Here is a 13,671-nt window from a genome sequence, read left to right as displayed (position 1 = left end):
GTACATTATTAATAATTATTCAATTTTTTTTTTTTTATACAATGTTTAGTGTTAACTCCATAATGTACCTGGTTGGTACCAGACGGTGCCAACATCTAATTTAAAGCTGCCCCACAGTTTTGACGCTTTTAATATGTGTCTGGATTGTAAGACCTTTTTGAGCGTTTGGACAGACAGAGAACAAAAACAAAATACAAGTCCAGCAATTCGTGAACAACAATACAAATATGTGTCAGTCTAAAATCAAATAATGTGAACTCAACACATTTTGTGTTAAATCCAGTTTAATTGGCGCGGACATATGTCTTAATAAAAATTTTAAGTGTAAATTGTATTTTACCGAAATAGTATTCTATCTTATAAATTCAACGTTAAATTTTAATGCCAACAACAGTAAAGCGATTACAATTTATTTATTTTTCAAACATTATTGTGGTAATAAGGTTATTTGTTTATCCGCTAATGTATTAAATGGCAACATTTGCATTAATAACACATTGTATTTATGATGTGATGTACAAATTAGAAAAGTATTTCTTAAACTAAATTTTGTTTTAGGGTTAAAATTAATCCTGTAATTTATTTACCTGTATAATTGTATAAATATGATAGTTTATGTATTACTTACTTTATATTAACATTATATGTGTATTTATTATATTATACTGAAGGTACTTTAAGTTTAAAATAATATCAATAGTTTATCAATTATTGCTTTATATAAAATTAAAAAATTAATAACTTAATTGTTATTAATACCGAGGGTTTCATGGACAAAAAAGATGAAATATTTATAAAAGTAATGAGAATATTGATTTTATTTCGATTTCGATTTCATATTGTTGTATTACTAATCCTTAAAGTAAAAACTAAAATTCTGTTATTTTATTAGTTATTAAACATAATTAATCTAAAATCTTTAGTCATGCTGTTTATTATACTATTAGTTATTATTACTGTATTAGTATAACAGTATATTATTATTACATTTAATGCGTGTTAGGTTAAAATAATACTAAACAAAAAAACATAATGAAGATGTTTATATTTTTAAAATTAGGTTTTAATCAAACAGATAGAAAACTGTATACATCTTGATTAAACTTCATAATTATTTTTCAATTTAACAACAAAAAATATTCAAAAGCTATTTTGATAGAAAATTCTGTTTAATTAAAAAACAATTGAAAATGTTTCAATTTATATCTATATTCTTTAGTTTGTTTATTGATATAACTTATTATAATAATATATATCGTGAGTATACAATACGAAGTTTTAATCGTAATTTTAATAGATATTCTAAATAAAAATAAAAATATTTTCAACGGTTTGAAAAAAAGAAATGAGGAATTACAATATTATTTTGTTATGTTTTACTAACAACATTGTATCATTTTGTAAGTCTATTCATTTTATTATTCATTGACTAAATAAAGTCGGCAAGACAAGAGTAATTTTTAAAATTAAAATATAAAGCCAAAAATATCATATTAAATTTAATAAAGCATTCCGAAAAATCAGAAAATATTTGACAAATATAACAACATAGACCGTTTAAATATATTATGGTCTAAAAATACTGCTTAAGGTACATTACGAAACCACTAGGGATTCGGTAAAACTTCATTGAATTGGGTTTGTAGTAAAAAAATAACGTTTTTGAATTAATCACGAATAGTACTACTTATATGAGAAACGCCAACGCCGTAAAGAGTAATGTGACATACCTTTAGTGTTACAATATCCCAGAGAAAATATGTATATTTGAAATCGAATGCAATAAAATCACAATAGCATTATTTTATAAATGAATTATTTTGTAATCCCAATCATACCGAATCCCTGGTATACAAAACACCAATGACCATGTATAAAACATTTTGAACGGACTATGCGGATTATTGTTTAAGTATTGCAGACAACATAATAATATAGTATGGGATGTATTGTTGAATAAATTACAGTAAGACAAAACATAATAAACAAGCAAAATTACGTGAATAAATTAATTCGTGTATAATAGGTGATTATGTGTGCGTTTACGAGTGTTTATAGTACGTGTATGTGTGTGTTTGTGTCTGGTGTGTTTAAAAGAGTGAGTGTACATTGCATTATACATATTTGATAGATATAGTATGAAAGTGTACAAAGGATAAACAGAAAAAAAATAATGATAAACAAATTAAGAAAAAGGAAAATGAAATGTACCGGGCGTGTCATAGACGGTGTGTAAGTCGATCTTGAATGATCCAACCACCGTGCCTGACCTTAGAATTTTTTTAGAATGCAAAACCTGAAGATTTTTCACAAAGAAATTATTTAAATGAAAACACAATAACCTATATAAACCTCATAAGATTGCAATGACATTTTAATAAATGCATTTTGTTGAGTTTTTTCAAAAGTAATTATATATTATAAACATTACATAATTAAACAAATACTTAATATTATCATATTCATATGTTTGAAAAATAAATTTGTATATGTGAATAAAAGTATTAAGTATTATAATATTTAATAAAATTGTGCAAGTCTAGTTTAATGGCATATTTTAATAATTATTGCAATGAATTTACAAACTACAAATGTGTATTGTTTATTAATAAATTGTGGTATAATTTTATAAAAAATTATGCAATAACTATTATTTAGTAATAAAACTATTTTAAAGATTAATAACTATGCTTAAAAGAACCTTAATACTTTTAATTCATATATTTATAGTGGGTCACAGAATTATATTACGTTTTTAATTTACTTATTTATAAAAAGGTTTTATAAGAATTATATCAGCTAAATTTTTAAAAAAATGACTTTATAAAATTAAAAATTGAAATTAAATTTTGATATTATTATTTTTTTAAATCTAAAAATTATTGTAACTTTAATAAATTAAATGATCAAAATACTAAGTATGACTAAGTATAGAACTGTGAGTATTTTTCCAAAATATTGAAATTGCCTGCTTAATTAAAAAAAAAAAAATACTCATATTTTGATAAACATATTATGATTATGTAATAAGTACAACTATTTAATAGTTCTATAGCCTAAGGCTAAATAAATAAAATATTATGTAAATATGATTTTTATTAAGAATAAAGGTTATAATAAATTCTAATAAAACGTAATAACCATGATAATAATAATAATTATTATTATAAAATAACTATTTTGTATGTTTAAATATTACGCTCGTAAACAAGGAGTTATAGTACTGTTTATTATTAAAGTATAACCAAAATCATTATTGCTTTGAACACTTGAGTTAACAATATATTGAACATTTTTTATTGAAAAATTGATAGTTAATGTTTTTTATTACATTTTATTATATATGATTTTTCGTTATATTTATGGTGATATTATGTGAGGATAATTCTCACAAATATTAAGCATATACATTATTTTATTTTAATATATTTATATATTTTTTTTTTCATTTAATGTTTAATTTGTTTAATTTCGAAATATATATTGTTAAAAAGTATTACCTACGATTTTATAGGGATATAAATAAAACTATTCAATAATGTGTCTCGACTATAATATTATTATATTATAAATTTTTATCGTATGGTATTAAAAAAATAATAATATTATATTTTACACATTTATACGTGATATTTTTTTTTTTAAATTGTCAAACTTAAATTTTTGAAGCTTGTGTATATGATGTATTTAATAAATATAAAGTTTAAATTTATTTAAAATATAATATCTAACATTAAATATGAATCTAATGCAAAACTATTCGTAAAAGGTAAATAGAGTGAATAAATTAAAACTCGAGCATGTGTATTTTATGTTTTTTTTTTTATGTTAAAAATGTATTAATGTATTCAATCTGGACTACTTTTTTGATTTCTGACCACAGTACCATTGAATGAATTAACTGTTGTGAATTTATTTCTTGTAAGTACTGAAAGTTATACTATATTATTATGTTTTAAGTGATGTGTTTAGAGATAATGTATTCATTACTATTTAACGAAAATAATTATTGTTTAAATACAACTAATAAAATTCCTTTAGTCGAATAAATTTATTAAATCTTAGTTACAATTTTGAAAAAAAAAATGTTTCTATAATATAAATATATATATATAGTATATACATATTATAATATTATAATATACTTGCATTCAGATTAGTTTTGTTGTAAATTTACCCATTTTCATCTTAAATTTGTCAACAGACGATACCTATTAGTCATTGGGAAAACACTATAACCTATTCTGTGTATGTAAATACGATTTAAATATTTTGATATATTTTATGAGTTACTTACCGATAGTGTTATGATTTTATCAAATAACATTACAGTTGGCATATGAAAATCGAATACAAAATACTGAAAAAAATAAACAATTGCAAAAATAAATTAAAAATTGTTAAAGTTTTGATTTTACGCATGTATAGATTTAATACAAAGTACATAAAAATAAACAAAATTGTATGTTGTAAATGTATTTTAAACAAAATACATAATATGTTGAAATATTTTTATTCTATTATATTTAAACTAATCAAATTACGTAAATGATTAAATATGTTACGCTTTACCAAAATCACATAAATATAAACGAGTTTGTTACCATCATAGATTTTTCTTAGCAATTTTATATCTATTAATTAAGAATTAATGAATCCTATTAGTACTACAAATATATTATTTATATCTACTGGTATAATAGTTAAATTAAATATTAGTGGCCGTTTCAGTGGTTATTAAATGTTCGGTAGGTAATCAATTTTGCCGTCTAACCATTATAAAAACATACTAAAACCGTAACTTCGGTTACCGTGGTCGTGGATTAGTGACAAAACCATAATAACCATGGTTAAAAGATGTTTGAAATTAGTAGTTTTGTTATTAAGTTTGAAAAACATTATAAAAAAACTAAATTCAAATAATTCATTATGAATAGTTGCCTAAAAATGTATTTATCCATGGTATATAAGGTAGAATATACGTATAATAGACATAACGTGAAGTTCATCATATTTGTCTTATTTAATCATTTTCTTTTTTTTTTAATGTATTTTATTAATAATTATAATATACGATTATGTAATTATACTATTATGGTTATTGTTGACTATCCAGTAAAGCAAGTAGGAATTAATAAGAACAAAAGTTGTTACTTAGTAAGTAATTACATTTGCAAGCAATTTGGCTTTATATTTATTACATCATTGATATACGAGTATATCGTTATTGTATTTTAATTTCATAGTCTACTTAAAATGGTCTAATATCAGATCTATTGAAATATTTAGTATTATATTAAACCCTAGCAAAGTGAAACTTCATCAGTAGTGTACCTATTTTGCCTATAATTAACGCCGTGTAATCGATATTATAAATATATCTTCAAATGTTGAGAAAAAAAATAAAAATAATATGAAATTAATATTTATGAATAATTTCTTTTACAATACTTTAGTTAATTTATAAATAAATATTATTTTTAAATTATTGAATTAAAGCTTTAATATAATGTTAATAATATCTTTTCCTGATAAATTTCATTTTCATGAAAAAAATTTATATCAAATTCTCAAGAAATAATTAATGATTACAAAGTTATAATTATAATACAATATGATGAGTAAAAAAAATTGTATAGTTAAAATTTTCTTAAGAATATATTTATTATTGAGATAAAATTAAGAGGGAAGATATATTTTTACCTATATCCGTATTTGAAATTTTCAAATTTGGAATTTCCTTTTTATTAATTAAATTATATTATTTATTTATTTAACAATAGTTTATTTATACATTATAAACTAATAATATTTAAAAACAATTTAACCTTAAAATCAAATCATCTAGTTTTATTGTTTTTTTTTTTTTTTTTTTTTTTTTTTTTTTTTTTTTTTTTTTTTTTCAATAGATTAAAGTTTTAAATATTAATATAGATTTAACAGTATTGTATATTTTTGTTTTTACTTGCTTGTTTGAATAAAATGTATCACTCTGGTAGTTATTTAAAACAATCAATCTTAAAGATGATACATTTTAAACATATTTTGCAACGTTTCATAAGTTATTTGTCAATATACTCGTAATAAAATAAAATGTATGGCTTATATAACTAATAACTAATAACTGAAAACTGTTTTGTTTAGTTATAAAAACATAATAAAATAAATGACTTTGCATCGAATAAGTTTGTTTTAAATTTACTGGTTTCAAATATTATAAATATCACTGTATTATTTAAGCTTTTATAAAATTAAACATGCTTTATAATTTAAATATTTAATACATTTTTAAGTATAAAGTTTTACTAATAACTCTACTACATGAAAAATAAACTGTAGGGAGGCTATGTCACTAGGCTCATTATGCTTAACAGATAAATCAACACGATTCGGGTCGTAAAAACAATTATTAAAATGGATTTTGAAACTATAATTGAAACATATTATGATATCTCTGACACAATACTATTAAAAATGTAAAGAGAATAAATCACTAAATACTTACTCTTTTTGGTTGAAATATAAATTAAACTGGAAGACATATTATGTAATAAATACTTATTTAATGTATAATATGGAAAGTGAACAGTATCATATGTTCATAGCAAGAAATTGTTTTACTTTTTTATATAACTGTTAGAACTAATATACTTACACATGAGTCATCCCGGTAAAATTAAATTTACTGTAATAAATATATTTTATTTTACTTGTATTTAATGTTCTAAGTCTTCAGCCAATTCAATTATTAAATAATGTTATGCTGATCAGATTTTTTTTTTTTGTAATTACACAATACAATGTATTCATACAGCTGGTATCTATAAATTATTAAATCCCTCTGTGTTGCAGAATCCTTTTGAGCCGTGGAAATAAATAATATAATGAATATATTATCTATTATTACTTTTTTTTTTGTTATTGAATTTAGAAAAACATAAACTACAAAGGTTGTTCGTTTTTATTGTGTATTATATACACATTTTTTATTGTGTTACATGAAAAAAATATCCATTGAAAATACTTCTAAATAATTTTAATATTTTTATTTTTATTTTATAATCAAAATTATATTATTATATATTTTATTTTATTAATTTGGACTTAACCCAAAGTACACTAATAGCCATCAGGCAATTAAATTATACATGATAGATAAATCAGTGGAAGTGAAGCAAAACCAAGTTTCGAGAATAGTGTAACAACCAGAGGTGGACATTAGCAAGACGTATTATGCTTGGTGAATTGGATTTTTCGAACTATAATTAATGGTGCGTATAAGATAGCTAAAGAGGTGATAGAGCGGGTTAGACGTGAAGGTACTCGATATTTGATTAGTTTCGTCGGCAGAACCGTTGATGAGGTTTTGGAGGAACTCTAAATTAGTTTTAAACTCTTTAATCGGTTGAAATTAAAAGCCCAAGTTCGCGGAGGAATATTCATAAGAGTGGCCATGCATCGGACAGGATATATTTAAAACACTGTCGATATAGAAAAAAAACGCCTCTTTGGAAGGAAGTGTAGAGGTTATAATATAATACTGTGCGATACTCGAGCAGCGAATACCCCAAAGAACAATAGAGAGCGTCCAGCGAAGAGATTAGTTTACAATTAATTGTTTTAATGTTTATAAATCCTTATGTCTTATACGCTCAAAAATTGTTGATTGAATTTGATGTGAAAGTTAAGGACAATGGATAAAAGAACTCCCAAACGTTTTTTTTTTTATGACTGATCGATGTAACATTAACGTTTTTAATTTAATAGGTGTAGCTAATTTAGCCAGTTAAGGTACTAGCATTTATTTATGTTCTAGTTAACATTAAAAAATAGACAAAAATAAAAAAATAGTGTTAAGTTTGTATTATAACATAAGACAGTAGGAGCCATTGCTAATTCGACGGAAAATTTTTAGGTCATTCAAAAAGCTAGAATATCGCAATTAGGGATTATTTACTTAATTTAAGGGTGACATTGCGACCTTTTTGGTGGACATCTCATAAATATTGATGCTTTTTTTACTTTTAAGTTTTACTAAACAACTTAAATTTCAATTTAATAATAATATTGACTTATTAGATTAGTGAGTGTAATTTAAAAGTTTGTTTTGTAATACATTTTATTTTTTAATGTTTATATTTTATAGCTTAAGTGTTGTTTAAGTTATCTTTAAGTAAAAATAAATAGAAAAATAAAAAAATATTTATTGCTATAAGCATAAAACTCCATTAATCATTATATACATTGCAAAAAAGTGTACTTGAAATTTATAGTTTACATACGACTACAATTTTAAAAAAGTTGCTTTTTATGAAGTTAATTTAATATGGAGGAAAATATTAAGTTAAGTTTAAATTTTAAAATAGTTCTAATTCATTGATATGTTTAAATAATAAGTTAATCGTAATACTTATAGTTTGGTGTGCATACCTAACTAAATAATGCATTGAAAAATATACAAATTGTCCACAATTTATCTTATAAGATTATGAGTTTAAATGTTATCACGAATAGAGGTTATGAGTACTTAAGATTTTTTTAAATACTTATTTATTTGTTTTGTAGTAATATAGAGTGTTAATAAAAACACATAGTTCTAATAAATTATTTTTAAGCCATTTATTTTGAATTATTAAACTTTAAACATTAGTCAATAACATTGAATAATTTACTTATAAATAAATTATTTCCAGTTACATATTATTTTTTGTACGTTTTTTTTTTTTTTTTTTTTTAATGTTAGCCACATATCTCTATACAGGTATTTAAAAATTATAAATTCATCTGTATGCTGAAGAATCTTTTTGAGCCGAGGAAATAAATGGTATAATGTATATATTATTTTTATTAAATTTTTTTTATTGAACTTAGAAAAACATTAATTACAAAGGTTATTCGTTTTTAAATAGTTAATATTAGAATGATTTTATAATTTAATTATATACTAGTTACATAGTGAAAAATAATTAAGCTTTTGATTTTACACATTTTTGAGTATTGGTGAGAATGGTAAAATTAGATAACAAAAATGTATTTTATAGATAAATTAAGTTATTTGTATTATTTTATATTACTCAAATTTAATTATGTATTCCTATATTATCGTTTATAAGTTATAACAGAAGTTTCTTTTAATTATAAAGTAATTATAAATAATTTATTTTATTAATATTCTTAAAAGTATAATATATTAAAATGTGATAATAGCTGGTAGAATTAGATAAATCATTTAATTACCGTAATTGTTATTTTTTGCTATTTTGATACACCAATAGTTTTAAAATTTGAAAAATTAAAGTAAAAAAGAAAGCAATTATTATTACGTAACAGTTCGGAAACACTGTATTTTAATGTATTTTATACCGATTGATCAATTTTATATAGTGAAATGTATTACGTCAAAATAGTAATAGAGGTACAAAAAATGCAAATACAGCAATATTATTGAAGAGATAAGTATAAAATGTGTTGGAAAAAACCGTAAATGATAAAACCGTACTACCTTTTATATATTTAAATGCTTTTGATTCCTAATTATTATCATGACTTAAACGTATGCATCTATATAATTTAGTTATTAAAAATATTTTGATTAATAAATTGACTAATAATTATTTTATAATTTTTTCATTAGTATATTATAACAAAAATATTCCATGCCAATATACTTCAAATAAATTTTGTTTCAATAGTTATTCTATGAATAGGTTTTGAAAAAAAATCATGTTTCTTTAAGAAGTTATGAAATAAAATATAAAATATAAGTATATCAGTGAAACCACCAAATTTTCTTGTTAAAATATAATACCGGCTAAAGTTCTGGACATTTATATTTTACAATTATTAAATGTATAAATAAGATAAATCATAATAGGCACTGTTTTATAGAGTTATTAGAAAAAAAAAATCATTGTGGTCAAATAAAACATTCAGTAATACTATATTTTTAAATTTTAAACTTTAACATGGTTATATGTGTTATAATGAAAAAGAAGGCAATTGATAGTTCTATCGGAATACCTTATACTTAACTTATTTGACTTATGCATGTCATAACTTTCTTAAAAAATACTTGGACGTTATAATCTAATTTAATAAATTAATATCACCAAAATGAAAAAAAAAAAGAAGTTTTTATAATGTTCCAAATAATAAATTACACAACTGGTGATAAAATGATTTATGTTTTTTTTTCACTAAAACTTAAAATACTGGTAAGTTTAATATTATTGAAAAGAGTTGATTTATAAGTTAAACATGAAAATCTAACGGTTAAATGGTTAAATTGATTTGATAAATTCAACAAGTTTATGTAGTAAATATAATTTTGATTTTTGGAAAAAATTCAAAAGAACCAATCAAGTATTAATTTGAAAAACAATAAACGAAATTATGACCAGTTAGAAAGAAGTCTACAACTTAAGTATTAATTATTTATTTAACAAAAACGCTCAGTTTAGTAACTATTGAAGATGTTAAAAAGTGTTTTTTGATGTATAAAATTATTTTAACTTGTGATTGTTGAAATTTATTTGAATACACGTTTATAGTATATTTTTATGTAAATATAACTTTTTTCAGGTATCGCCAAACATTATTATTACAAAAATAATACTATAAGCAATTAATAATTAATTTATATATTTTTCAAAAAATTATTTTCATCGTTAAACAATTAGCTTGTGTTCATTATAATATGCATTACTATATTATTTTATATACGAAAATTTTCAAACTACCAATGTTATTATAAACATTGAACCTGTAGTAATAATTATGTTATCTAAACATTAAATTATACTAAGATAATATGTATAGAATGTTCAGAAAATGTATTGGCCATGTTATTTTATGTAATATTATGTACCATTTGTATGTTAAAAATATAGTAATAGAAAATTAACATTACTTACTTCATTATAGTAAGGGCAGTTGGTGCTTTCTTTTACGCTTGTATATTTCTTTACTTCACCAACTTGTACGCATACAACGGGATCCATATTCAGACCTGCTAGCTGTCTAGCTTCGATGATGGTTACACACACTTGAAAGTCTTGAGATTTAAGTGCATTTTGAGTTGCATTTAATTGATCTTTATGTTTTAGTGGTCTAAAAAATGAATAATAAAAAATAATAATAATAATATTTTATTTCAAAAACTATATTTTTTTCTTAAAGCAATTTACTTTTTTGGCTTAGGTGAGTATTCGGAATTGAAAGAATTAACAGATTCATTGTCCGAAGATAGGTCACTTGTTTCCGTTATATGACCCCGTTGATAAGTAATTGCAGCCATTTGATTACTATCATCGCTGTCCATCAATGCTTCTTTATCTTGCGGAACTCTTTGTTTACCTATTCGCATTAAGCTCTTCACGCCTTTCTTAAAAATTGTACCACGGCTGTAAAATTAAAATACAGAAAAAATATATGTCACAAATTATTCGTCTATACTGTAAATGGTTTAATTTGTATTAGTTTACAATATACATTATAGTATAAAGATAATCATATAAAAGTATTGGATAATAATGTGTATTATATTCATACAGGTATGAAAACATATTAAAATACATTTTATGCGATAGACTGCAATTTTATAAAAAATATACAAGAATAATACTTTGACAGATACTTGTGTTATTAATTGAAATATAATTTTAAAAATTGTAACAGTTAGTTTCGACGAAATCTTTATAAAATTATTCTCAGTTTTGAAAAAAGGTAGGCAACACATTGCATTGTCTCGCACAGTTTCACGATCAGACAACCAAATAAAAAACCTACTATCCACTATCCACGTATTAAAAACTATGCAAAAAAAGTACCTTTAGTTTTCCTAAGATCAAAAAGCTCTGGTATGTATGTAGTTACTAGTTAACGATAATACATTTATTATATAATTCGGACGCATCCGTAATTTTTTTTCTATACTTAATCAACATTGTCATTCTTCAATCTTATTGCATCATAATTTTATTCTGACCAGACCAGTTTTTTTAAGACAACTATACTTTCTTCGAATTATCAGAATTAAAATAAAAATTAAAGAAAACCAATAATAAAGGATTCTGATTTCATTATGTCGCTGGTTAACTTGTTTGAACTATTACAGCGTAGTTATAAAATCGGAAATACACACAAAAAAGTTACCAAACTCAATAAACTATTGGATTAAGAGTTCAAAGCAAACAAGAAAAAATCGCTTTTGCAATGTATTTTGTAATAATAGTATTAGAAAATATTTAATTTAATTGGAAATATTGATTTTTTTTTTTTAATTAACAGTTTATAAATAACATGATTTTAAAGAAAGAATAACAGATAAAACGAAATGGTTTAAGTATTATATACATTAACTATAATTTCCTTGAAAATTACTCAAAATTAATAGAAAAAATAGGTTATAATATATACGATGTAGTGTGTATACAATACTTTTGTGTTAAAATAATATTAAAAAATTAAAATAATTTTTAATGAGAATACAAATTACAAATTAAGACCTAAACAATAAGTTATAATTTTGTGATTTGTATGTAAAAACAGTTAATTAAAACAATGGTATTTTAATTTGAGTTTTGATCATTAAATTATACGAAAACATCATTACTATTAAATACATCAATAAATCAATATACTAATTTAACATAATATAATTATTTTTCAATTCAATTTAGAATATTAGCAAACAGTAGTTAATTAACCCTACCATTGTTTATTGTTCATTTAAATCAAATTACTAAATATAATTATAAAGATCATTAATGAAATTATTTATACACACATTAGTAATATGTAATATCAAACTATTTATAAGTGTTTATAAAAGTGAATAAACTAGTAAAATATAAAATAAAAATCCATGAAATTTGAATTCATTAATCTTACTTAATGATACTAAGATACACGTTAACTTTTTGTCGATGTGGTATACAATTATTTTAAATATGTGAATATATCGTGATTCGTGAGTATTAATTTAAAGTTGATATAATAATTTTAACATTTTTTTACCATACGATTATTATTGATATTATATTTTATAATATATTAAAGCTTAACAGTAAAAATAATAAGTTCCTTATGAAACTAGGTAGTATGTTTAAAAATGTTAAAGATATACAATATTAAAAAATTATTGTACATATATGTTTCAATTTATTTTTTATATTTGGGTAGTGATTATTTAAAATCGTAGAATAAATAAAAAAAAAAAACTTGAAAATATCTTAACGTTAACTATTAAAAAATAATATTATATCTGTGACTAGCAAAAATGGTAGCTCACTTGTTTCAAAAGACTGAACAGTTTAATATAGGTATTATGATCAAATATTTATTAAAAGTATTTACTTTGTGCAAAAATTATAATCTAAATATTATCATGTAAATACTACTAATAAATTTCAATTGTAGCTAAAACTAGTGTTGGTATTAAGTGTACAAAAAGTGAATAAAATCGTAAATATTATATATTTTTAGCAATTTAAAATTTGAGAAACAAATATATTGACCAGAGTCATGATTCTGATTGAAGTTATTCAAGGTACCGACATTCCTACTTTTTTTTTTTATAAATTTTTTATAAAATACCATTATTACATTAAATAATATTATATTCGTTGATACAAACTCTAATGATATGGCAATAATAACTAAGTAACTCAT

The 13,671-nt window shown here is 21.9% G+C and overlaps 1 protein-coding gene across 4 annotated transcripts in view; it reads right to left on the bottom strand.

The window, feature by feature from the left end:
* The window catches only part of LOC112600525 (otoferlin-like), a 138,315-nt gene that overhangs the window by 21,043 nt on the left and 103,601 nt on the right, over positions 1-13,671 (bottom strand). For 2 of the 4 annotated variants that reach the window (XM_025347771.1, XM_025347773.1), the window contains exons 5-8: positions 11,187-11,402; positions 10,914-11,109; positions 4,298-4,360; positions 69-153 (exon numbers count right to left, since the gene is read on the bottom strand). In XM_025347771.1, coding sequence (XP_025203556.1) covers positions 69-153; positions 4,298-4,360; positions 10,914-11,109; positions 11,187-11,402 — 560 coding nt within the window. Of the gene's footprint in view, positions 1-68; positions 154-2,211; positions 2,297-4,297; positions 4,361-10,913; positions 11,110-11,186; positions 11,403-13,671 lie in introns of those variants that run through there. The other 2 variants (XM_025347772.1, XM_025347774.1) reach the window with 2 other exon arrangements.

The sequence above is a fragment of the Melanaphis sacchari genome, unplaced genomic scaffold (genome assembly GCF_002803265.2).
Source record: "Melanaphis sacchari strain LSU unplaced genomic scaffold, SCAv2.0 Contig65_pilon_pilon, whole genome shotgun sequence".
NCBI lineage: Eukaryota > Metazoa > Arthropoda > Insecta > Hemiptera > Aphididae > Melanaphis > Melanaphis sacchari.
Note: the sequence above shows the minus strand (reverse complement) of the source record. Positions and strands in the feature narration are given on the sequence as shown.